Genomic DNA, 27,579 nt, shown 5'->3' on the forward strand with positions numbered 1-27,579 from the left:
GATCGTGCGTTGAATCGGATCGAGGGAAAATGTGTACACAAAGGGGGGAAAATTCAAAGCCGCTCGTTTTTTGAGAACTTTGCGACCTTTACCCCGAGACACGGTTGTCCGGTTTTAATTCATCCCCGGCCGATGTGGCGGCCATCGACTGTTCGGACTTGATGCAGTTGACTCTCGAAGAGAAATTATTAAATTACCCAAGGGTGAGCCGATTGTCTAGGTTTTATCGTTGATCGATTTACCGGGGTCGGCGGACTTGGCGTCTGCCTAGCCAACGATACAATTATTACATATTAAAAGCGCCTAATGTATCCGTGGTTCGCTTGCAGTTCGCATATTTCAGGAGTTGAAGAAAGTTTCAGGAAATGCCCCGAGAAAGTGGGAAAATTAATTTCGCAGACACGTTCAATTAGGTACCAGCGGTGATTCCGCACCCGGGATATTCCCTTAAAATATTCATTCGTCTTGGGCAGTCGGGTGATCAAGACCGTGGGAATCAGAGGAGCCAATATCGCGAAAGTTCGTCCCGACCGCGACGCCCGGCGTCGCGATCGTTTATTCATCGAGACGGCGGTTCGTCATCCTTACCGCGGAGGGTATAAACTTGGAGTAATTGACAAAGTTTATAGGTGTCTCGCTTTCTGGTTCTTCCTCGTTTTGTCAATCGTGTTATCTAGTCATCGATCGGAATTACTCGTCTCGGATTTAAACTCTCACGCGTATGAGTTCCGTCTGCAACATGAGCGATAAGAACGACGTAGGTAAGTAGAAAATTTTTCTCATAACTCGTACGTCACTCCAGCTTACTGTCAGTGTATTTTTGAGCCAGAGATGTTTGATACCTCGAAAAAATGCGAGAAAACTACGAGATTTTCCTTTTTCTTCGTTTCATTTCTTTAACTTGGACGAAAGTTTTAGTCGGAATCAAGTGATTGTCCCGATTTTAATCTCGTGCAAAAAGATAGAAGTCAGTGGGAAAAAGAATTCGCAAATAAGCGTATTTAACGACGACGATCATCGGTGGCTGCGACAGCCGCGCGTGCTACTCTAACTATCAATTCCATTTCAGAGGATGCAAGACGGTTCCGTTTAATTGCGCCAATCGGTCAGCCATGCGCTGAGGCTGTAATTATACGGCCAAGTCAACGACTTAATTGGAATTAATGTCAGCCTGCCTTCGGAGCTCTTCGTCCAGCGTCGATGAGAAGACGGAGAATCGCAATCGCGATTCTAGGAGAGCTTGACGAACTTTCGTTTCGTACAATATTTCATACTTTCGTAGATCAGGAAACAACAACTTGAGCATAATTTTTCCTTTTTTACGTCAAAAAATGTCGGAAAGGATTGTCGGACAGGTTGAAAAACATAAGTATACACGCTTATCGACTTCTCCGACGATTTTACCGAACTCGCGATTTTTTGGAAAAACAGGAGGAAGAAAAAGAAGAAAAAGAAACGGAACTTGGACTTTTTTAACCGTCGATAACAACTGAGTTAGGATCATTTTCCGCAGGTTCCAACCAGCCACCCGGCTCGACTTTTCTCCTTCATGAATCCCCTGGCGATCGAGATATGGCTCTACGTCTTAGCGGCGTACGTTCTCGTCTCGGTGACGATGTTCGTCGTCGCTCGCTTCAGCCCCTACGAATGGAACAACCCTCATCCCTGTCACGCGGGGCCAGACATAGTCGAGAACCAATTTTCGATGGCGAACAGCTTCTGGTTCACGATCGGCACCCTGATGCAACAGGGGAGCGACCTCAATCCGAAGGTACGGCCGCTTCAATTTTTATTCCTGCAGAAAACCCCGTGTAAATATATGTCAAGTGTTTTTGGAAATTCCTGAAGGATCTTTAGTTATTTGCATTTGAACGTGAATTGATTTTGAAAAATCTTGACTTACGCATGTTAAGATATATCCAAAGATCTTTCAAGAATTTCCAAAAACTGACTGAGAGATAATTTGAAGGAGATTAAACGTTCCATAAAATTTTACGATTAGTCTGATAATTTCGTTGAAAAAGTAGAAATATCATGAAATTCAATGTAAATTCAACTTTGACCTTAAATAACATTTGAAAGAGTAGATTTATCGTAAAATGATATCAGACCTTTTTTGTAGAGCGTTCAATTCCCTACAAAAAATACGTTCTGTCTTACCAGTACACTAATGCGTTGACGAGTTATAAAGTTCCAAAATTAAAAAAAAACGAATTCCCAAGTTATTTAAGTGGGAAATAGATAATCGCGATGACGCACGCCTAAATATTAACATTAAGAGCTGAAACTTGGATAGCATCTTTTATTCGTCATATGGCATAATATTTTCGACTTGAATTTTGAAAAAAGCGAAAAAATCGTTTTTCTTTTTTTTTTGATACAGTACAATACGTAGATATAATTAGATATATCCGCGTGGCAAACAACCCTTGCGTAATTAACTCCCACCCTCCCCGTCTCCGATATAATTGCGCGTCAGTCTCGCACAGCTGCGCAACTGCATGCAGCTGTCTGTGGATATAATGAGAAATTTTTACGCCTGGGTAACGATGATAATTACTGGTGCACGCGGCGACCTGCAGAGAGCCAAAAATTACACGTAGATACAATAATTTCGCTAAATGCGAGTATCTTGTTTTTCAAATTTTCACCTCGAGTAGACTGTTTTTGCACCGGTATCAACGCGTGTCAAACGATTGTGACGGTACGAATGAACTCAGGCAACCAGCACCAGGATAGTCGGCGGTATCTGGTGGTTCTTCACCCTGATAATAATATCGTCGTACACCGCAAATTTGGCGGCGTTTCTGACCGTCGAGAGGATGATAACGCCGATCGAGAACGCGGAGGACCTCGAAGGGCAGACGGACATCGTATACGGGACGCTGGATAGCGGAAGTACGATGACCTTCTTCAGGGTGAGTTTCCGCCTCGTGATCGTCGACGAGAAAATTCCGACGGCTGTGCCGCGTTTCGCCTGTTTCAGGACTCGATGATAGAGACTTACAAGAAGATGTGGCGGTTCATGGAGAACAAGAAACCCTCGGTTTTTGTGCCGACCTACGAAGAGGGGATACGGCGCGTCCTTCAGGGCGACTACGCCTTCCTCATGGAGTCCACGATGCTCGACTACATCGTACAGAGAGACTGCAATCTCACGCAAATCGGCGGGCTGCTGGACAGCAAGGGATACGGCATCGCAACGCCGATGGGTCGGTGCAATTTCGAGTCGCGGATACTTGATCTCGCTTTTTTATAGCAGCTCGAGTTGTACCTACGCATGTTTAGATCACGGGACGGGGACGAAGTTCCGAGAGCACCGAATTCCGAAGTATTCGATGGCGAAACTTGAAGTAAAGAAATCGAACTTTGAAGAAACAACAAAGTTTCGAATGGTTGGAAGGCCGTAGCCTCAAAGTTCCGAATTATGCAAGAATCCGAAAATTCAAGTTACGATAAAGCAAAGTTCGCGGGAAGTAAACTTCCGATAGGGCAAAATTCCGAAAATTAAAATTTACTCACGCAGAGAATTTTACTCAATGAGTGGGTTTAAAGAAATATCGAAAATCCAGATGAAAGAAAGATCAAAGTGGTGAAATTACACCAAACTAGAAATTGACAGAACTGAAAATCTTTGATCACTCGGCATTACAATGTTTCAGATTTAAAAATCTTCTCATTCTCGCTCTTTCGGAACTTTGAGCGACCGTTTTCGGATCATTCGAAACTTTGACGTTTCGTCAAAGTTCGATCTCCTCACTTCAAGTTTCGCTACGAAAAAAAAATTCGGAATTTGACGCCTCCGGAACTCTTCAAATTCGGAATTTCAACCCCGTCCCAATCCCCTCGTCAATTACGAACATTCAAGTATGCGTACCGCAGGATCGCCCTGGAGGGACAAAATATCGCTGGCAATCCTTGAGCTGCAGGAGAAGGGAGAGATCCAGATGCTGTACGACAAATGGTGGAAGAGTCCAGGCGACACGTGCATGAGGACCGAGAAAGGGAAGGAGAGCAAAGCCAACGCCCTAGGCGTCGACAATATAGGTATACATTTATGCACGTACCTACAGGCGAACGTATTACGTGATAATGTTTACATATGTATCTCCGAATGGGAGTTTAATATTGCACACCCTCGCTCTTTCAACGCGTCATTAAGCCCGCCGCCTCAAATTTGTAGGCGGAGTATTCGTCGTCCTTCTCTGCGGTCTCGCATTCGCAGTTCTTGTTGCGATATTCGAGTTCTGCTACAACTCTAAAAGAAACGCACCACCGCCCGCCGAACGAGTGAGTTTCATTCATCAGGCTGGCGAAAATTTGTCGAGGACTTTTGGTACAGCTATGTGGCTGAAAGTAGTAGATTAATTTTTTTTTTTTTTTTTTTTTTTTTGCGAAGAATGGCATTGTCCATTCCGCACAATTCAATTGCACGCATTATACTTTGCTCGCTTTGCTATTGCTTCGTAATTAATGCAGGTACGCAAGTTTCTTTATTTTAATAACCAAGAACTCGTCTCGAGGTAGTAAAGATCGTTGGCAGGAGTATTTCGTTCGCATAATTTGATGCTTCTTGTGTTTAGTGCTACTGTCTTGCTACGATTTTCTTCACGAACAACAATTTTTAGACGAACTAATCTGTTTCGTTTCATGACTAAACCCATCCAAGATTCAAACATTACAGCATGAACTCGTGGATTGAAGCATGACCGAAAATCTTACTAGCTTCACCGATTCGACGTAGGCATGAAGGTGAGACACGGTTAGACACAATCGCAAACGTGTTTGTAACAGAAATTTTCATTTCGTTCGTATTTACTTTAAACCTTAGACCTAGAATTCTCTCGTCAAAATTTAGAGACCCATGATCGGCTTCTACTAAACGTTTCACCAACACGTCGACATTCTTTTACACGCTGCAGCGAAGTTATTGAAACATCAACTCGACCTTTCCATTCGTAAAATCGTGGCATGGACGTTTGAAAATCGTTTCTATATCCGCCCTGCACGCTGTCTATGCAGAATTTCGCAAATGGTTCGCCGCGCAATTTTGCGAATGTCCTTACGCTCGCAGGAACTTATGAAACGTTGGCGTTTTTTTTTTTCTTCTTATCCCGCAGCAACGGCCAACGGGACCTCCGACCTGCTCCGGTTCCCTGCAAGGCATTCCTCAGGCGACACAGCAACAGCAACAGCAACAGCAGAATTCCAACCCCCAGGAATCGCTGTGCTCTGAAATGGCTCGAGAGCTCTGTCTGGCGATTCGCTGCAATTCTTCAAAGCGCAGAAGACGGGGATGCGAAAAATGCTCGTCAAACAGAGGATCTGGTTACCTCCAAGAAAATCAAACCCCCACACCGATTAACGGGATGAGGTCACAGGTGATTTCGTAAATGCGTATAACGTCTTCCTTGGAAATGCATGCGATTCGAATGCGCCTGGAGATGAAATCAACCCTCTAGGATATTTGCAATTACATCAATCGCCGGTTTTCAACGCGCAGCTTAACATCCGCAGATCGAACGTCGAAAGAGTTTGTATCGATGGAAGTTTGCTCGTTCCTGCAGTTGGTTTGTGTGTGTTTTTTTTTTTTCTTCTTCTTTGTTCTCTTATTATTTATTTATTTCAAACTCTCGAACTCGCTTTCCGCTGCACCTGTAGTTTTTGTTTTTTAGTTTACACCCAGCTAATCGAAAAATAAAGCTGTCGCAATTATCGCTGCGTATAAATTAATTTGTAAAGCACCGAGTATGTACAGTACCACGATAACCGTGAAATTTTGTAAGAAAAAAAAAAACAAATCCCATTTGAAATCGGCATTGTTGTAGGTGTATAAAAAGTTTCGCACAACGGGAAAAAGTTTGAAATTTTTTCAGAGGAGTAGCTTGGGGGGCGCCATCGACCTTCCACCCCACATTCACATGCATCACGGACTTTCGCACGACTTCGACGTTGATTACGATTGAAGATGGCAACAAGTCCGAAGTTCTTCGTCATTCTTCGTTTTACTTTTGACAAATTTTCACCCGAATTTTTCTCCTAGCGTGGTTGAAAATTTCACGCTTTACGTAAACTTGAGCAAAACTATGTCATTTCAATCGTTCATTACTTATTCATTTTTCCAGCCGTTCAACCGTAAGCGTTAATTCTGTTTTCTGGTACATTCTAATGCGGTCGGTACACGCGCGGTAGATAAATCCGTACGATCTCAGGCAGTTATTCGTGGTTTCACCGTCCTTTGCCCGATCAATTGTCTCAGATCTATAAACGGATTTACAACTCACGTTTGCTGATTGATCAGAGCCGAGTACAATTGAGTTCACTGCACAGAATTATTGTAATATGTAATTATAAACGATTTAGAGGAGTTGAGTTGAAATTGTGATTGTTATTGTTGGAACGACGATACCATGTGAACTATAGTACCTCTTGATACACATGACGTGTTTTACACGTCGTGTATAACGAACAATATAATATACAGGTGAATGGTAATGACGAATCCAAATCGCGATCATGATATATATTTATTGTAAATAAATAGTCGGTATACATGTATACATACGGATTTAGTATGTATAACGATAAGCGAGAACTTGTCTAGTTTATACATTTGAATTTAAATGTGTAATTACTATTGTGTAATATCATAATAAGACGATGAATGTTAGTATTAAAGAGTACAACTTACAATATTTACACACATCTATACATGTTGCATTCGTGTGAGCTGTGCAGATAATTATGTTTAGGCTATTCATATTGATACAGGTATAATATACGTTGTATAATCCGTGAGAATTGCATTCCGCTTATGGTATTCTTTTCGTATTTCCTTGTACGATTATGCGGAAAAATAATCGAAAATGAAAAACGTTTTTGGAACTAATTTCAATTAATTCTTTTAATAAATGTAATTTTAATTATTTCAATTTTATTAAATTTTAAGTAAACGCAGGCTGGGCATCGATACATACTCAAGTGGATCGTTACACAAAGCGTAATAATAGCCATAGTGGAGTGCCACTGTAGTGGTCGAAACCGAACGAATTAAATTACCAAACGATGTTAAGTATTGCAGCATAAATAGGTGTTTAACAAACTTTGTGTGCTTGAAATCTAGCCCAAACATTACTTATCATCTACTGGTGAGTATCCGTGGGAAAACTGAGCACATGTATTCGCGAAAAGGATTGATCGATCGTATTGTCACTCGATACGATTGAGACCGTGGATACGTTGCCGTTCGACGATCAACTTCCTAAAAATCTCTGTGAAAAAAAATCATTTCATTAAAGGAAAAAAAGTCTTATCGAAGTCATTTTTGAAATCGATAATTATTGCGTATTGGTAAAATAGACAAGCAGGGAATTTGTTTTTCTATTGAATCGAGAGAAACCAATCTATTCTTTCATTTCTTCATTTCTACAGCCGGGATGTTTTGCAACTTCGGTAAACAATGATTACGTAAATTAAGCATAGATCTTATCGCATTGACGCATGATTGTGCAAATCTAGTGCGATTGGTTCATCCCTCTTGTAAATCCAGATTCTCTCCTACAATGGAAATGCGCTAGTTGAGTAGATGATAAATGATTAATGTTCTGAAATATATTTGGGTAGTCAAAGTTTCTTAGATTCTCGTTCTTGCTGCAACAACATCAATCGTTAATGTCTGTTATTTGTTTTGCCTCGACCGCTACAGCGGCACTTCGCTATGATAAGCACGCTCTGTATTACGCATTACTTGCTGGATGGTAAGTACCGCAAAGTGTTTACTGAAGATAACTATACATTTTCATTATTTAGCAAGTCCGCATTTGGCAAATTCACCGACTACCGATAAATTCGTCAGTATTTGAACCGACTCGAAGTAAGTTTCATTCGACTCTCGAGTTATTCATCGGTAGTCGAAGAACCTCGATGGTCGAAGGTCGAAAAACTAACAAACATCAATGATGGCGTCCAGGAAACAGGGAAGTAAACTAAAGAGGAAATTAGTGGAACACGGCAGTGATTCGGACGACGATAACGATGGTAACTGTTGTAATTCAAATAGTAAATAATACCGTTGTTTTTGTGATAGTATGTCTGCCCGAGTAAAAAGTTTTTCATCAACGCAACGGCACATAACCTAAACTAACCCACAAGTTCGTCACGTTCGGCTTGCATTTTATTACTTAATTGAAACATCAATTCTCCTCATTCCCAATTAGACAGACAGCAAATATATCCGTTTTTGCCAGTAGTGAGTGATTCCGAATTCGGGAAACTTGTTTATTATCTCACGCGACAAACCTTACCTTGAATCTTTGAGTATAATTCATTGAATGACTTTGGTATCTCGATTTTCATGCCTCGGTATCTCCAAATCATTTACAAACAGATCGATTTTCATATGATTCATTTTTATTTTCTTACAGCGCAGCAAAAAACCTATAGATCGAACTCAGAGGCTCCACGTCTGTGCCCTTACCTCGATACGATCAATCGTCAATTCTTGGATTTTGATTTTGAGAAATTGTGTTCTGTGTCTCTTTCCAGAATCAACGTTTACGCTTGTTTAGTTTGTGGTAAATATTTCCAAGGTAGAGGCACTAACACTCACGCCTATACTCATAGCGTCGCTGAAAGTCATCATGTATTTCTTAATCTTCACACGCTTAAATTTTACTGTTTACCGGACAACTATGAAATTGTCGGTAAGTTGACACACCTATATAATATAAATCTTCCGATTTCGGCTCAACCCTGACCCTGTTCCTAATGTTTACAGATTCATCCCTTGACGACATAAAGTACGTTCTAAATCCTACTTTCGATAAATGGCAAATTTCTCAGTTGGACAAAAGTGACAAATTATCCAGAGCTATAGATGGCTCGATGTATTCACCCGGAATAGTCGGAATGAACAACATTAAGGCAAATGATTACTGCAACGTCATTTTGCAGGTAAATTTGGACAATCAACGCCAAATATGACACTTGCGAAAAGCAACCTTGATATACTTTTCTGTACAGGCTTTGTCTCACGTTACTCCATTGCGAGATTTCTTCCTGAGAGAATATAATTACTCCCATGTGAAACGACCGCCAGGAGATTCGTCTTACCTTCTAGTCCAGAGGTTCGGAGAGTTGATGAGAAAGTTATGGAATCCCAGAAATTTCAAGGCTCATGTCAGCCCGCATGAAATGCTTCAAGCTGTTGTATTGTGGAGCAAAAAAAGATTCCAATTCACAGAACAAGGTTGTCCAGATTTTTACGATGATTATACGCACGTTTCTTGTCATGGTGAACTCACATTTTTGCGCCACAGGTGATCCGGTGGATTTTCTGTCTTGGTTTCTCAACGCGTTGCATCTGGCGCTAAATGGGACGAAAAAAAAAGACTCTAGCATTATATACAAAACGTTTCTTGGCCACATGCGGATTTATACGCGGAAAATACCGCCACTAGAACTGGAAGAGAGTCAACGAAGTGAGCTTCTGAATACACTCGAGTATGGAGAAACCGTAACTGAAAGCCCTTTCTTGTACCTGACTTGCGATCTGCCCCCACCTCCGCTCTTCAAGGACCAATTTACGGAAAATATCATTCCTCAGGTTAGCAAGGCAAATCGATATTGTTGGTCATCACGTAAAACCCGTTCCATTGAATATCAGGCACTTTGGTAATTTTATTCTTTAATTGACAGGTGAATTTGTATACATTACTAAACAAGTTTAATGCAGTAGCCGAAAAAGAGTATAAAACGTACAAGGAAAATTTCATGAAGAGATTTGAAATCACCGAACTACCACCTTATCTTATTTTGTACATCAAGGTACGTGAATAAAATACGATTTACGAACTAATTATTCAAAATTAAAAAAACTATACCAAAAACTTTTTTACACGTTACAGAGATTTACGAAGAATACTTTCTTCGTCGAGAAGAATCCCACCATCGTTAATTTTCCCGTCAAGTGAGTGCTTGCTTGCTTTTGTACTTTTTAATAACGCAATTACAATAATGACATTTGAGTAAAATCATTTTTTCCACAAATTACATTGCAGAAATGTAGATTTCGGTGATATCCTCACGCCGGAAGTTAAGGCTAGACACCCGTACACGACGTACGACTTGGTAGCGAACATAGTTCACGACGGTGAGCCCGGTCAAGGAACGTACAGAGTTCACGTTTTGCACAGAGGCACAGGCCAGTGGTACGAGATGCAGGATTTACACGTGACGCAAATATTGCCGCAAATGATTACGTTGACCGAAGCTTACATTCAGGTAATCATATCATTACCCTAACGATCGTAATGCAACTTCATAATCTTACACACCAATTTATTGCAGATCTATGAATTACGGAGGGAAGCTGGCTTCGAAACCGAAGGATTCCAGACAGCGAAATAAATAATTGTACAAAGAGGGAGGAGGACGCCTAATGAACCATTTAATAAAGTACGATATTTTAAACAATTAATAGCCACTGAACCTTTTCTCCACACAGAGTGTCTTGAAACGAGGAGAGAAGGATAGTAAAAAATCGTGTCACACAGAAACGTCCCTACTTTCAAACCAATCGATCGGAAAGCCAAGGATTTTCATTCAGGCTGAATAGTAATTTTTATTTATAGAAAGATGACGCACGCTCCGGGTCGTTGAACTAAGGTGGCAAAGAAAGAGAAAAACAGTAAATCGATACTGGTGACGCAATTTATTACCCATCGAATACAACTTTCAATTTTTTTTACGAGTAATCGTGCCCTTGAAGACTCCGGAAATTAGCAGCAATCGTTCGGCTGCGATATTAGGAAGAGGATAAGACGTAATGTACGATATTTAGATACATTAATCTATTTACAGATATTGTTGATGTTTTAAAACAAAAATCTGATTTAAAAAATAACGTCGTGTCTCACTTCGAATATACCGGCAGGGTTGCCAAGTCAATCCTGAACCTGAAAAAACAAAGAAGAAACAAATGAGTTGGAAACAGGATCCCCGGGATCGGCAGTTCGCTTCACTGCGTTCCGTAGCCGTCGTTTGTTCGATACACGTGGAAGAATCGAGTCTATACGAGTCGCGCGTGGCCAATAAATCGCTGTAAAACCTTTGAAAATCGCATCGCTCGGTAGTCGTCGGAGGTCACGCGATACGATAATTTCTTAAAAACCGTCAGAGCTTCGGATCGCGTGCAGCCGGCGTAAAAGCTCCTCAAAACATATCCGAAAGCGAACCTTCCGCGGCTTCGAACGCGTTATCGGCGCATGCGCAGAAGCCTCAAGCGCGGCCCGGCTCGACGTGACGCGCAAGGCGGCGGGACAACGCCGAACTCTCGGCAGCGATCGAGTCTTGAGTCGGCTCCGAGCCGTGCGCGAGTTCGTTTCATCGATAGATAAAGGTATTCGTGTTTACACGCGGTCGGTCGACTTGTTTTCGAATCGAAACCCCCGAACGAACCGTCGTGAAGTTGTCTGTTGCCTATCTGTGCTGTGTACGTATCCGTGTGTGTGAGTGTGATAAGTGCGAGATGGATTAACCGATCGGAACTCATCCTTCTTCGAAATTACAATTTCCAAGAGAAACAGCCGAGAATGTAAGTAAAACAATTGAATCTCGATCACGCCGCGCGGTCTGTGCCTGCCTTCAAAGTCACCAAATCAAACGTTGCGATAAGTAAAACAATTGAATCTTGCCCACTCGCGTGATTCGTGCCTGTCTTCAGGTCTTACAAATAGACCGAACGTTGTCACTTGTGAGGTATGCACGGATGCATACACGATATATCGGCAGTTGGGATCGAAGAGGTGATTCTAATACCTCGCGGCAGCCGTGAATCGGAATTTCGGCAGGATAATGATGCTGTTGGTTTAAATGTAAATGAATGGTGCTGCTGCTGGCGGCTGTAACGGTTGTGCCTGGATCCAACACCTGACTACTCGCCGCATCGAGGTGTGTAATATACTGCCCTTGTCACGAATATTTGACCGCGCGACTATAGTCGAAGCGTCGCCAGCCAGCCGCCTCGAATGCACCTTATATTCACAAAAATCTCAGCCTTTTTTGTTATCAACGTTTTCAAATGCACACGGATCGCGGGCGGCTGCTGCACGCGCGCTAAGAATTAGATAAAAAAACACCTCGATCAAGAGACGCGTTCATCTACCCGCGCAATTAACTGTACCGTTACCGTCTCATGCCTCGTTCATACATGGACGTATGCACGCCACACTAGGAATACCGTATCTACTATCTTGCGCGTAAGTCAGTGTAACGTATTATGTTCCTCAGCTTTTTTGCGTGCGCCAGTTTTTCGTACATCATCTGCGGCGTGTGCATTCGATGTACACACGTGCGATATGTCTAGCTGTTTCACCTCGCCGTACGCGATGTAGGTATAGGTATATAAGTATTTCAACAACTGAGTAAACTGGTTAATTTTACGAGGCTGACTGTTACTAACCTAATTGTAATGATTCGTATTTCGTAATTTTAGGAATCTATGATGTGCGGTAAATTATAGTAAGGCAGGAGTAATTCCTATTTTCAAAACATAGCCACTTCAAAGTTACTACAAAATTGCAAAATCGTGATCGTTTTTTTTTTTTAACCCCCTAATGTATCGTTACTAACTTCAGCATCGTTAAATTTTATCGTCGTCGCTACGACAATTGCGTGATATAATATCAAATTTATCATCACGGGGTTGCAGTTTTAGCAACGTTTATAGCGCAACGATGCGTGCTTAGAAAAAATTATTTCTAGTCCCTCGTTATAGTATTGCTTGAAATTTAATACCTAAACCGTATAAAGAAGAACCTGAACAAGAATATGGATGTTGCAACGAAAGTAACGATTTTTTTCTTTCACAATATTTCGTTAAGTTAACGCTACTAACTTCAGTGTCATAATTTATTATCATCTATAGGTATACAATCACACGCAGATTAGAAAATTGCGGGATTTTAAGCGAAGAACAAGAATTTGGTATTATATGTATGTAGATTATTGAAGCAACGTGTCCGAGTTTATTATACCCATAGATTTCTATCAACCAACTATATTACGCATAAGGATTTCATGATCGATTATCACCAACATCCCGTTCTTTCCCAATCAAACTCGAAAAATATATTCCACCGATTCGCGATCGAAAAAATTCTTACTATCGGAAAAACGAACTAAAAGACGTTAAAAAGCCATCTTGCAACGAACACACAGGTGCGCGACAGGTGAAGAGTAGGAGGGTATCGCTCCGCAGTCATCAGGTATAAAGGCTGCACGTATGCATACGTATAACGACACGCATACAGGGAAGAAAGAGCGTGTAAATGTGAACGCACAATTCGTAGACGTCGACGTCGACGATACCCCGAGGCGAGGGCGAGAGGGAGAGTATTAAAGGAAAAAAGTAACCAAAACAATGAAATAAAATAAAGAATCGAAAAACCGGGGGTCTGTCGGCGCTGTCTGACTGCCGACGTATGTAGTACGACGTACGGACACGCAGTCTTCTGCATGACTCCGCACACGTGAGGTTGCAGCTTATATGTATGTCCTATCTAGAATCGTGCGTGTAGCCTCCCTAAAACCGCGGGCGTCGAGTCGAGTCGGGTGAAGAGAGAGAGAGAGAGAGATAAGGAGAGAAAAGAACACCAACAAGGCCCCTGAATAGCCTCCGTGGGACACACACGCCTGCATTTTTCATGTGTGTGCGACTGTGTGTATTCCTAATGTATCACCCACGGACTCATTCGTACTACATACACGCGTTGTACAGAATCCGCCCGCGGCGTTCACGTTCCTAGCCTCGTGTTTTCTTTTTTCAACGAAACCAGTCGCTTACAACAACCTTCTGTTCCTTTATTTTTTTGGGATTTTTTTTCGCATCTTTTATTTTAATTTGTTTGTTTATTTATTTATTTTTTTTATTTTTTTTTCTACCAATATGTCATTCTATGTGCGTACGTACCGCGTACTTGTTTATAAATATTTTGTGGTACGTTATTGTACAAAGTCTAGTAAAAGCGGTTTGCCTATTTAATGGGATATATGGTTGTACGCACGTGAATGGAGAATCCATTGACGAATATCGCGCGGAAGACGTGATCTATACCTGGAGATCTTGAGATCTATACTACGTGTTGCAGGAGGGAGAAAGACGCTCGCGATGCACCTGAAGCTTGCAACCTTCTATACCGTATATATCGTATATCGTGTAGTATATGGTATATATTTAGTGAGAGTCGAGTAACCGGACACCGTAAGTCGCTGCAGTTTATACCTGCATCCTTCATCCTTGCTGCTGCTGATGCACCTTTTCGATATTGACGTAATACGCGTACGAGGATGAAGTTAGTAACGTTGGCTGTAAGGTTCCATCTTTAGGAAAAATCGCCGATTCGCACATTCAGGAATGTGGGAAATTTAGCAAACCATCTTAGACTCGTCGTATTTTGCAAAAACCGATCTTCTTTCTCCCTGTTGAAAATTTCATTCTGATAAATTGAACCAATCTGCCTTGAAATAATATAGTCGAAGAGATATCCCAGAGATATTTCAAGTTACTCGAATCGATGTCTCCGTTTCTACGCAATGATTTTTAAAACGAATCCCGTACGTACAGGGAAGAAAAAGGGATTGACTTTCTCGTACCGATACGTATAATACAGGCACGGAATTTCTTTACTTCACACGACGACGTTTGCGTTGGCCCTGTGTTTCAAAACGAGTATCTGTCTCGCCGCCGCGGATAAACGTCGACGACGGGCCTCCTCGTCTGTAGTAAAAGACCAACACTTTTCTTTTTACCCAGCGAGTAGAACGACGAATGAACGAAAGAACGAACCTCCGCAGTTATACACGTAATACGAAATCGTCGAGACAGGGATGTGGATGTGGATGTGGGTGAGGATGCTATACGCAACTCTTGATCGAAAACAATGGACAGTTCTAACGACCGGAGCGCATTTCTATGCAAATACATTAACTTGAGTACCTGCGCACACGGATGCCGAAACACTCGTACACGTCTACGCGTACGTTTCGTATAAATCGTACGTCTTTTATACGTATGTCGGTAACTTACGGGCGTATTATTTATATACATACATATATATATATACACGTATAAATAAATATAACGTTTCTTCGGCGGTTGGATATTGCGTAACTCGCCGATGCATCCCGCGAAGTCCAACAGAAGCTACTATTATTTTTGGGCATCCGTCAATCGTCTCTCTTCCGTTTCCATCGTGCATATAATACGTACATATATGTATATACATGAACGATGTCGCGCGGCTCATTAATCAGAGGAATTATACTTATGCATGGATGTATAAAAAATCAATTACCAAACACGCAAATTTACCGCTAGTGTTCGTAATATAATCACAATATTCGCTGAACAATAATCTCGTTTATGCATATTTATACCGAAGCCACTCTGGAAGAAAAATCGTGCTTAAGTAATTTCCATAATCTTGTATAATGGTGAAATCTCTCCACGTAAGAACCTCGAATATATTACAGCACGGACGTTGTCATATTTTCTTATTCGGGACGAACTTCATCCGCCAATAATTATGACGATGATGGTGATAGGCATCCGTTAATCGATGCATAACTACAATAACACTTTTAGACCGACAAAATACGAGTATAATTTGTTTATCAGGATCCACTGAACATCGGCAGACGATCCCAAAGCATCGAAGTAACGATTTTTCCTAAACATGCATTGTTGCGGTAACGTTACACCAACTTGAGCCTCGCGAATCGTCGGGTGTCTTACTTCTTTGTATTTTCGCGCGGTGGTTTTTAACACCACCTAAATTGCAAGCGTATAACGCGTGTGTAGCCCGTAAGCAGGATCCGTGAAGGAACGACAAGGATGAACGGAAGTAGCTTGGTGTATAAGGATTTTTTTGTTTGCGTTTGAGTAATTTCCTGCTCACCCGCGTGAACCAGAGACGAGAAGAGGGTGAGAGTGAGAGAAAAGGAAGGAGACGAGGACGACGAGGACGAGGAAGAGGAGGTGGTGGAGAACACCTTGAGCTCCAAGAACCGTGAAAAACTCACCAACTATCCACTCGTAAACGTCTTTTTTTCATTCCCATATCCTTTCCGCATATCGGCAGTTACGTATGTTAGGTATACATGTATACGTGTTTGTATATATATATATATATATATGCATACATACATACATACGTGCATACATATTCGCTACTTTTGTTTTCACGCCGTGTTCAACCGTCGGAACATTTTTATTTGTACAATACATACGTACAACACGCATACCTGTATCTTTTTAAAAGCAATTGTTCGGTTTTTATGTCGCAAAAATTTGCGCAATGGTCAATTGTTGTTTCTTTTCGCGGTGCAATGTCGTGCTTTTTGACCTACTCGCGAGACTCGCGTCGCCGTCTTCTTGTTCCATGGATCGCGGTCTCCGTAAGCTTCTAGCGTAAATAATTTGCCTAGCGGAAATATTTAAGCAGTCACCAACGTCTAAGGTATATAACAGTAACTTACAAAACGGTGCGCTGAGCACGCGTTGCAATTTTATCTTTCATCTCTCTCTCTCTCGCACGTTTGTCACACGTGTTATTTATTATAATATTCTCTCGCGATTCGTTCGTTGCTTCTGCAAATTATGCTTAGCAACTTAATCGTTTTTATTCATTCGTTTTTTCGTCAATTTCGTCGACTCTCGAGTTTTTCTTTTTTTTTTCCTTCTGTACGAGAAATTTAATGTTCTTTTTTTGTCGAATCTTCTGTCCAATTTATCGTACAGATTAAAAAAATTCCCAGAGCATTTCATATCTTGGACGATGTTTGCATGCAGCAGCGTACGACGTATATTTATATATATACACACACACACGTATAATCTCACGCTCCGATCTGTTATCGCTTACGCACAACGTAACCCGTTTAACACCGTTTTCTTGTTTTCTCGAGATCAACATTAACACCTTTTTCACTAGATACACGTGTTATTTTACGGACAAAATATCGTGACCGGTACAATTTCACTCCGTCAACTTGTCACGGTTCTTCCTATGTACGTATAGTATATCACGTCGAACATTTATACCTGACAATGAAGCAATCCTCTGGTGCTCTTTACCTTATTGTTAGAGACACGCTGCCATGGTCCGTACAGCGCGAGTGAAAGTTCAATCGGTTTGTTTCGATTTTGACGAGCCTAACACAATAATATTAAACCAGTTGTCAAGGATATCGTGACTATTTATTACAACGTATATAACCATATTATTATACTTTTTGCATTACCTTATACACATGTTATACCTATAAGTCGTTGTGCAATGAATATTTGAAAAAAAATTCGGTCGTAGTAGAAGGCGGTGTATTATCGTAATTTGTGCAATTTGTGCAATTTGTATAATAACGTAATCGATTATGCCTACACTTTTTCAAATAAAATCAAGCCTGCCACGGTTCTCATCGTCAGTCTTGTACAGCACGAACTTATTCGTGTCCGGATACCAGCGGCATACACATCGGCGTTTCCGGTCATCCGACAGACTTCCGCCGGTCGGTCAGACGTCGAACGAACCCCTCGACGTTCTCAGATTCTCCCTGTTCTTACGATTAATGAAGCTGAAGCGAACAGCCAGAGTCAGCAGTCAAATGTGTTGAACTCTTTGGATACAGAAAAAATGTAGTTCAATTTTAGCCTCGAAATTCTATAAAAGTATCGGGGGTTGATGGTATTTCACAAAATTTTGATTTTCTGACTCGACTACCTTGTTCAAATAAACATCAGAACGTTTGGCTGCTGATTCTGACTGCTAGCTTCAGCCTCGTCTTCGATTATTATTATCCCTATTTTCAATTTATCCTATCACCGTTTTCATTCTGCATGTACACATAACATATGCCTATAGATATAACCTAACGTGATATTGTATTACACATGCAATACTGGAGGGGGAAGAAAAAAAAAGTACCTATATACTACAGACGAATTATTGAGGTCTTGTTGATAATATATAATACCAGGTATCTCGTTTGCCGATTTTTTATTTTTTTTTTATAAATTTTATACCGCCGTTGTCTCCAGTCCCTGCGGTTATATTTCACACCCTAAGAACCGTCAGCCTTGAAACTTTCTCGACTTTTAATTATACTACTCGTTATCGGTTTGTCTTTATCGATCATAATATCTCTGGAAATTCTAGCCCTCCCTCCCTCCCACCCTCCTTCTCTTCCCTTCTCCTTTATTTGTCCAGGGCCCCGAGGGACGGTCTCCACTCCCTTCGCGTCGCCTCCAAGTCTCGTTTAATCTTCGATCTTCGCCACCTTCGCAGCTTAGATTCGTCTGTTACTTCTATCGGGGACAGAAGCAATGAATCTTGAAATTAAAATCGTTACCCGTATTAGCAAAATGTTGCGTACGGTGTATTTTATTTTACGCGGTGATACGAAACGAGACAAAAAACCATAATAAATAATGAATAATAATAATAATAATAACCGTTGAAATTCAACTCGGATCGAAAGGATTAAAAATCTGGAACTTTGTGTCGAAAAAAAATAATAAACAGGGTTCGAACGCAGAGGGGAAATTTGGAAAACCGGGAAAACTCAGGTAATTTGGTGGAAGCAAAGAAAAGATGAGGAAAATTGAGGGAATTTGAGATTCCAAAAAGCTTACGAAACCTGACTAACGAATCTTGCAACGGAAAAATAAAGCAAATTACCGCAGCTCTTGTCGACGACCGTTTGCCGTTTGCGCGAAATTTGCGGAATCCATTTTCGGTCGTCACTCTCAGCGCTCCGGCACGCGTCTTTATTACGCACGCGAAAAACATTCCGTATAAATACTGGCACGAAGTAAGGGACGCTACGTTGCGCCGAGGAGGGTGTCCCAATTTTGAGGCAATTTCACACCAATTTCCTGATTCCCGCCACCGCGCCTCACCACCAGGCATCGAAATCGCGTTTCCTTTACCGACACACGTTTACGAGTGGACGTATTTATGTTGTGAAGTATACGAAACGACTTGCATAATAAAACGACGTATCTGCATAATAAAAAACGCATGCGAATAAGGTGCGTGTGATATGTAATACGTATATCCAATGTAACCTGGAAAACTTACAGAGTATGAAATGATTTTTGTACGTACAACTTGGTACGTAGACGAGACGCGAAATGCCCCGAAGGTACAAGAAAATCACCACCCCGGGTAAAACGGCACCGGCCGTCTTCGTCTTTCTCGAAATTGCCAATTTTCCTTACATGCATGTATGTACAGCGTGATTTCCTTGTCGAGCTACCGAGAAATGAAAATCTGCGAAGACGTGTACAAGCAAGTTAAAGCAACGGAGGTAGGGAGAAGATTTCGGAGGAAAATTCGCCCACTTACCTTTTTCGCTTATAAATTTTTCTCTCAATATCGCACGTTTTGCAAAGCGGATTTCAAATTTTTATTTTTCATCGCTTTTGGTGATTTGAGAAAAGTACTTTATTCGTGTTATCGTCAGTAAGACAATATTATAATTAGTTTCTGCGGGTTGTATGTATACATACGCATATATGTGATTACTTTATTTTATTTTTATTTTCGCTGCCGCGAAGCCGGGGAAATTTTACCTCCCTGTAATTAAAGTTACATTACAGAGACTCGCGGGTCTTGAATCCTAACCAAAAAACAATTATTATTATTATACGGGAGTACATACATATATATATATATATATACAGGCATTTTCATACAAGAACCGAATGTGAACTTTGAGGGTTTCGTGTTCTAATTAATTGGACACCCCGTCTAGAGCTGAAGTGTTATATATATATATGTGTGTGTGTGTGTGTGTATTTATGCATAGGTAGGTAACGTAAAATATACCTTCCCTCTTCTCGCTCACCTGCACGCGCGTGTTCACGTATATTGTAAAACCGGGGTCGTTCTCCGGGCATAACGCACCACGTGTGAGAGAGAGAGAGACAGAGAGAGAGGGAGGGAGGGAATGCAGAGGCGTAGGAAAGTACCGCCCTGAAGAGCTTCAGACCGGAAGTGGCGATCGCTAAGTATGCGCGACCACGTACAGCCCCGTTCCTCCTTCCTCCTTCCTCCTTCCTCCTTCCTCGTACCCACCATCGCCGGATCGACGAGCATTGTCACAATGTCGTGTAACAATGTCATCCGCTGCATGCCACGCTCGATGTTCGATTTCGAAATTTATGACTGTTCAGTGTCGATAATTTCGACGATAACTTTGACGATGAAGAAAAGAAGAATCGTTTCTTATGCACGAATTTTCGCTAACAATGGAATTGATTTTTTTTTTTTTTTTATTCTTGCAAATATTCAACAAAGACACCGACAACCTTAGCATTTGAAATTCTGAAACGAGATGCGTTGCACTTGCGCTTCGAGAGCGAAGTAGAAGAAGAAACTAATATCGGCGGATTCCATTTTACGCCGTCCAAACTTTCCAAGGAGTTTAGGAATCCCTGTGTCGAATCACTTCGACGGGAAACTGGAATATACGCCATCTCACAGCCGCAGATCCTTGATCTCGAGGATCCTTCCTCCTCCTCCTCCTCCACCTCCTCGAGTTACTATTATCTTTATCATTATATCCCACTCTCGCCCTTTGCGACGACAGACACGCGATCCTCGGAATTTTTCACTCCACCCAAAGAAAATCACTCGTTTACTTCCCCTTCTATCCACTCCGTACACGTATTCACCTACGTACGTGTAACTAAAAGTGTACACTCGTGTACTTTTACTCGACGATGATCGGCCTTCGACCGTGGCCTTGAAGATCAAGGACGCGCGAATCATTGAGCTTCGCTGAAATCATTTCGACGGATTTTCAGACTCGTCTAACTCGTCGTTTCGTACATTGGTATCATATATACGTTAACGATCGATTTCCGCTGTCATATTTATTTCTACAAAACGTGATCGTGCTTTTGTTTAATTTCAATAACCGATCGTCATTATGGTCTGTAATTTAAGTGAGTGCAATTATTTGGACTGATTACTCGGCGATCTTTTAATGATTTTATTATACGCAAATAAAAATTTCTCCGAGAACAAAGTCGAACTACCGATGATCCGTGTATGCGTTTGTAAGCTTAATTTCGTACCTTACTTTTTCTGAACCCACAGGCGTAAAAATTAACAATCACGTCTATATTTCTCGTCTTATTTTCGACAATATTCGCGAATAAATGATCATTCGAAAACAGCGACCGTACAGACAAAGAATGGGAAATAACAGTTGGACGAACGATGAGAAGCGAAATGAAAAAAATAAAATACAAAAAAAGAAGAATCAGTCTTCGCCTTGCCATTTTTGGGTCCTCTGCTCGTAACGGCGTTTCCCGCGTAATTTTTTCAAACCCTTAGTACCTCCGCACGTTTTCTAGCAAACACCATAAAGGTACGACATGTTGTACACATATACCTGGGTCTGTTAATTAGGGCCGTGGCTGAAGGAAGTGCGTAGATAACCAACGGCAGCAGACGGTTCGGTTCGCCTGACGTGTTGAGTTTTATACACGCGCGTACATTTACACGTTTAGAACGGTATGGCACCTGGAAGGTGGTGCGCGGGTAATGCGAGATTCGAAATAGCTTTCGTGCGTGGGATAGTTCTCATAGAGTTGCTCATCGCGCGACTCACGCCTATAATATAAGCTCGACTGCCCCGTGAAACTTGGGGTTCGTTACGCGTCCGTGCAGACACGCGTGTACATATTTACGCAAATTTACGTGCGTATATATATATATGTGTGTGTGTAACATTTACGCGTTGCACGCATGACGCAGAGTGTAGAGCAAACGTGTCGGTGAAGCGAATGTTTGTCCATGCATTTTATAACCACATGTGGCAGAAACGGGAGTAGTTTTCTTTATTTAATTTTCTTTTTTTTTCACGTGAAAATCGAACCAGCACAAGGGTGCCGAAAATCGATACGTACTTACTTTTATTCACCCCATTGTATTTTTTATTATCGTCTCACCCCATCGTAAATTACTACAAATATATATATATATATATATATATATATATATATTTCATAAACACAGATATCAACGAATGCAGCTGGCTTATTATTACTACTCGATTTTATACGGCGATTAAGTTGTAACCATGCCAACTTCCGGTTTACCCTCCATGTTATTATATTATCGTTTTTCGAAATCTTGTGATATTTTTTTTTTTTTTTTATATCTTTAGAACACACGCTGAGAAACAGTAACACGAGTTACATTTGTCGGATGAAAACGTGTCAAATAAATTACATTCAGCCCTTTCAGCCACGTAATTCAGTTTTTGTCAATCAGTTACATTCAGGATTTTGCATAAAAATATAAAAATAAAGTCGAGATTAAAGTTAGTAACGTTATCGTAACTTGACATCAGCGAAAAAATCACGTTTTATTACGGTTCAATGAATTTCAAACAATTCCGGAGTGACGAAAATAACGATTTTTTCTCAGCGTGAATCGTTAGGATAACGTTACTAACTTCAAAATGATAAAAAAAGAAATTTTCAGTACATTGGCTTCTGTGACCGAAATGGTAAAAAAAATAAATAAATAAATAACAAGAAATTCATTGAGCACAAAATTTGAATTTTTGATAAAGCTCACTTACGATGAGTAGGAAAGAAAAGTTTTTTGCAAACTGCTTCGAACAGAAAGCCATTACCGCATATTTCGAATCGTATGTTTCGCGGCTGAAAATTATTGTAAAAAGGTCTCACACGCAGGATGTGGAATTTATGCGTGAAACGACAAGTAGACGCGAGTTACGATAGGTATGTGGATGATTGTAGGAATATATTAGGTACAACAGCGGTGAACGGTAGGATCTATTTTGCGTCGTACGCAACGTAACTGGCAAAGTCAAATTAATAAAATAATAAAAAGCGGTTAAATACCGTGAGATGAGGGACGCTGAACGTAATGAGGATGTAACACAGTTTGAACAGTTTACCGCAGTTATAACCGTATAAGGTACGGATCACCGATTTGACCACCGTCAGGCTTATCGTATTGCATAACGTACCTACCACGCAAAATTTTCCACGCACTACTTTTTTACATTACGGTGTAATTTTGTGTCGGCAAATGAATTTTTAATTTATTTATTTCTTTATTTTTTTCTTTACTTTATATTGTACAGTTTCGACTCTGGGTTATGCTATTTTTAACGATTTTTATAGGTTGATAAGTTTACCGTTACAAACAAATCTTACGAAAAATATGTAATCCGAAAAAAACAAAAAAGAAAAACAATTGTTAGTAAAACCGTCGTGCAAGTTCAAGTTTGCATTTTTTGTTAATGATTAGTGGAGATGTTTCTTCGGTCGTGGAATTGTTTTTTTTTTCTTCTTATTTCACTGCGCAATTTACAATGCAGATGTAATTTGACAGTCTACATATATAAAGATGTGTACGTATAAAAAAAAAAATTCCCGAAAAATTTTAGCTATCTATATGAACTCTAACGATAAGATAGTCCGCTTTGTAATCGAAGTATCTCGTGTGGAAATAACGTGGGAAAAGTTTTTTTTTCTCTTTGAAATTTTCCAAGTCGTTGACAAATATACCGACGATAATGGAAAAAAATACACATCTTTACACATCGTACAAAAAATCTCTGATGCATAAAATTCGAGTTTAATTGGTACAAAATTATCATTCCGTCAATTATAGCTACGAAACAAGCAACTGTGTCATAAAACATATTACAACGTTCGTCAACGAATTATAAAATTTGACAGAGTATAAAAGAGTTTTTTCATCCATGTCGTTTCCACACCATACTTCGATCAAAATCAAGCGAACTATCTCAGCGTTGATACATAGAGCCCAAATTTTCAGGGAATATGTTTCTCTTTAGAGAGCGTAAAGTTGAAAAACTACCCTATGAAAGACCACCCAGGAAATCGTCGGGATAAAATTGCAGGTCTTTGTATTCGCGTAGAGGGTGCAGCTCGGCAACGCGTAGATCCCCCCGAAATAAGCGAAACCCTTCGGTTGCACTTTCGGAAAGCACGAAGCTCCGTGACTCGCGTCATATCGATTCGGGGGTTGGGGTGTAAGGTACGCGGATACATACACGCCTGTGTCTCTATGTACGCCTATGTGCCGATAGCCGTGTCGTATCGTACCAAGGTGGGATGCAGAGGCGACGCGATTCGATGCAGCCCTTTGGGCTTGGCCTCTGCCGCGTTATCAGGGGATCGCCGGAGTCCCGAGCACGAACCCGCGACCCCTCTTTGGAAGCCTGGAACGTAGGGATTACCCTCCTCCTGAGAGAAATGCACGGACGTGATAACAGCCGCGGTACGACGACTTTTCACCCCTGCATGCACGCCTGCGTTTCCAAGTTTTGCTTTACTTATTTTTCACTCTCTGTTGTAGCGTGCGTGAAAGCGAATTAACGAATACGCGGGAACAGAGGAATTGATCTACCCTTGTTTGCCCACGTGTGCGATGCGATGGAAATTCATCTGGAATGTTGGTTGATTTTACGACGGAAAGAGACTCGGAGATGATAAAATTAAACTTGTATTCGAATGCGTCTTTTTGTTTTTTTGAAATTACGTGATGTAATCTTTATCGCGGATTGATTAGCGATATAATTGTGGTATTGAAATTCGTAACTCTGATATTTTTATTGAGGGAATAAATGGTACTGCTTTGAAAGTCTTTAGTATCGTTTCAGTAATATATAATTACTCTAGAGCGTATTATCGAAACTCTACTCCATTAAATATTATTTTATACCAAATTTGCAAACACATCGAAATTACAGTGTCTTCTAATTTTATCAATTTTAATTCTACATCACAGCATCGAAGTCGTACGCTAAAATCGCGCCTCGCCTACAATGATTTTATTCTCATTTACGCGGTGTGATATTGTTCGAAAATTGAGCGACAAAAATGAAAATAAAAATTGAAATAAAAGAATCAACGATAAATCGGTGCTTCTCACCATATGCCCAAATCTCTCTGCGTAATGTAAAAAGACAGAAACGATATGTTAATACACACGCATACATGCAGCTTCCGCCGCACACGTGGGGGGTGAACGAGACGATTCTACGCGTTGGCCGTTGAATTTACATAATATATTACAGCGTAACGTAAAAGTCTCGGAAATTAGGCGTCCAGCTGAGAGAATGCCGAGTCCCGAGATCGGAGAAGAACCAGATGATTTTTACACCGCGTTAAATTACACAAGATGAATACCTATACCTGTACAACGTATAATATTTGACTGCGACTTTTGTGTATAATATTGCAGAGTTAATATATGTTAATAAGTGACGCCGAGGTTTGCCGAGTGCGTATATTTGTTAACACGTACCTGTGTAGGAGGAGGAGGAAGTGATTGACCCGCGACATTCGATGACTGTGCGCAACACACGTGGCGACATGTGCTCGCGATTTATTATCGCACTGTTCATTATTACGGGTATACAGGAATCCCGCGTGACTTACCGTATCCTTTCGTTCGTTCCTATATCCTGTGTAACATGTACTTGCTTTGGCGTATCGAGTGTGCGAATTTATTATGCGTATCTATACGATGATACGGGCTTTGGGAGCCTGCAGCAAAACGCGAACTTACGAGACCATGCCATGGCAAGGCGATTCGTCGGGCCACGAATAGAACTCGAAAACTGACCGGAGAAGACGGTGACGCAATTGACCAGCCATGCGAGAACGCCGAAGCAAACACACACTGTTAAAACAATATTTATAGCGACGTTATTCGCGGTTATTTCAGTTTTATTATTATTTTATTTTATTTTTTATTTTTTTTTTTTTATTTTTTGTTATCAATTATTCGCTATCTGTGTCGTTGATTTTTTACGAGTTTCTAAAACGATACACGCATTTTGCGACTCGGTTCTTGTTTTTTGTTTTTTCTTGACGAAGTAATATCTATCGATGCTTGTAACGAGGCCTAAGGTTGGTAACGTTATTGGAATGATTCACGTGTCGGTGAAATCGTTATTTAGTAATGTTAGGAATGTTGAAAAACTGGTAAATTATGATATAGAGCAAAGCGTTGTACTCGTAGTTTGAAAAGTTGACTACTTCCAAGTCACTGTAAAATTGAAAGTTAAACATTCTTTCTTGCCGAGTGAGACGATATTATTCTGTTTAATTAATGAAGACTACGTACGTAGATATTACAGGCATTTTTATTTTTTTTAACGAACTTGTATGGCGGGTATTTTTATTTAACGTCTTTTTTTTTTATATGAAGTTGCTTCTCGAAGAGGATAATTTTTTGGCACTATAATACGAAACATCTTTGCCAGAGAAACGATAATTTTTCTTATCAATTTCTGACGGTCAATAAATTCAGAACCTTTATCCACGTTTTTGTATTGGACATTTATCGCGAGCAGTTTGAAAAAACGTTCGACTTATAGTGTGAACAATTTCTCGGCGAAGTATAATAATAATTACAACGTGCAACTGCAATGTCATCCGGATTTTAATTGTATTAACCACCGTGCAAAAATGGCGTACATTTATTACCGTTACAAAGATCACAAATTGATTACAATGATTGTAGGTGTTACAGAAACATTACAAAGTACGGAGCAAGATTACAAATATTACGAAAGATTACAAACGTTTACAGAAATGGTAAAGATTGCAAAGAATTGCTGACATTGCAAAAGTCTAATGGAATTGCAAGATGATTTGAAAGATAACAGCAAGGTTACAAAAGATTACAAACAATCAGAGTGATTGCAAGGATTACAAAAAATCACAAAAATTGCAAGGGTTAAAACTGGTTACAGGTATTACAGAAATATTACAGAGATTACAAAGGTTACCTAAGATTATAGGTATGGAGATTGCAAAAACATAACAAGGAATAAAAAAAATTACAAAAAATACATGAGATTACAGTAACCCGTTTACACCAGATTACAGCGGTGATTAATTACATCGTTAGACATTCGTTTTTGAATTTGTTTCTTTTTTTCTTGTTCATCATCTGTACGATTATTCCGCACTCTGGGATTTTTACGCGGTAAAATCGGTGTTAATCGACTTCTGTCTTTTGAAGAAGAAAAAAAAACAACCAGAGACGAGGATTCGTTCCTTGACGACTGACTGACTGACTAAACGAGGTTGGTTTGTTTTGATTGGACCACCAAGACGCTCGGGATCATCTACGACTGATCTCGATTCATGCCGTAGCGTGAAATTTCGTCACAGCCTTTGCGGTGTAGGCCTGGGTTCCATCTCCCCGGGGTTCCGTACGCCAACCGGAAGATAGCGTAAGAAATTGCGCAAGTTTTTTGTCCAAACGGCTGCATGCCGCTGCTGCTGTTGCTGCTGGCGTTTCGGCAATTCGACGATAAAAGTCACGTTTCCCAACTTCGTGTTTCTTTGTTTATAGGAGACGTTTATACGTCGGCTTTATCTGACGCGGTCGTAACTAACTTTTGTGTATGGTCGATTTTAGGAGCAACTTCAGAGCGGATTCTCTGTCACTGTACAAGTGTAGCGAAGAATTTTGCAGAGACATTCTC

The 27,579-nt window shown here is 40.6% G+C and overlaps 3 protein-coding genes across 11 annotated transcripts in view; all 3 read left to right on the forward strand.

The window, feature by feature from the left end:
• The window catches only part of LOC124187759 (glutamate receptor ionotropic, kainate 2-like), a 63,542-nt gene extending 56,843 nt beyond the window's left edge, over nucleotides 1-6,699 (forward strand). For both annotated transcript variants that reach the window (XM_046579873.1, XM_046579872.1), the window contains exons 14-21: nucleotides 1,514-1,771; nucleotides 2,721-2,918; nucleotides 2,987-3,212; nucleotides 3,883-4,047; nucleotides 4,184-4,290; nucleotides 5,121-5,381; nucleotides 5,518-5,574; nucleotides 5,877-6,699. In XM_046579873.1, the coding sequence (XP_046435829.1) occupies nucleotides 1,514-1,771; nucleotides 2,721-2,918; nucleotides 2,987-3,212; nucleotides 3,883-4,047; nucleotides 4,184-4,290; nucleotides 5,121-5,381; nucleotides 5,518-5,574; nucleotides 5,877-5,966 (1,362 nt within the window). In that variant the 3' untranslated portion in view covers nucleotides 5,967-6,699. The remainder of the gene's footprint in view (nucleotides 1-1,513; nucleotides 1,772-2,720; nucleotides 2,919-2,986; nucleotides 3,213-3,882; nucleotides 4,048-4,183; nucleotides 4,291-5,120; nucleotides 5,382-5,517; nucleotides 5,575-5,876) is intronic.
• A 365-nt stretch (nucleotides 6,700-7,064) lies between these two features.
• LOC124187760 (U4/U6.U5 tri-snRNP-associated protein 2) lies at nucleotides 7,065-10,903 on the forward strand. Its single transcript, XM_046579874.1, has 10 exons — nucleotides 7,065-8,037; nucleotides 8,424-8,702; nucleotides 8,777-8,952; nucleotides 9,022-9,247; nucleotides 9,318-9,604; nucleotides 9,697-9,825; nucleotides 9,906-9,967; nucleotides 10,059-10,281; nucleotides 10,348-10,455; nucleotides 10,632-10,903. The coding sequence occupies exons 1-9, from the start codon at nucleotides 7,956-7,958 to the stop codon at nucleotides 10,405-10,407; spliced, it is 1,524 nt and encodes a 507-aa protein (XP_046435830.1). The 5' UTR covers nucleotides 7,065-7,955; the 3' UTR covers nucleotides 10,408-10,455; nucleotides 10,632-10,903.
• Nucleotides 10,904-11,353: 450 nt separating this feature from the next.
• Nucleotides 11,354-27,579, forward strand: part of LOC124187757 (rap guanine nucleotide exchange factor 2-like) — a 103,266-nt gene continuing 87,040 nt past the window's right edge. For 6 of the 8 annotated variants that reach the window (XM_046579850.1, XM_046579852.1, XM_046579856.1 and 3 more), the window contains exon 1: nucleotides 11,355-11,593. The gene's annotated coding sequence lies outside the window, so the exon portion shown is untranslated. Of the gene's footprint in view, nucleotides 11,594-27,579 lie in introns of all 8 variants that reach the window. The other 2 variants (XM_046579854.1, XM_046579859.1) reach the window with 1 other exon arrangement.

Source organism: Neodiprion fabricii, chromosome 1 (genome assembly GCF_021155785.1).
Source record: "Neodiprion fabricii isolate iyNeoFabr1 chromosome 1, iyNeoFabr1.1, whole genome shotgun sequence".
Taxonomy (NCBI): Eukaryota; Metazoa; Arthropoda; class Insecta; order Hymenoptera; family Diprionidae; genus Neodiprion; species Neodiprion fabricii.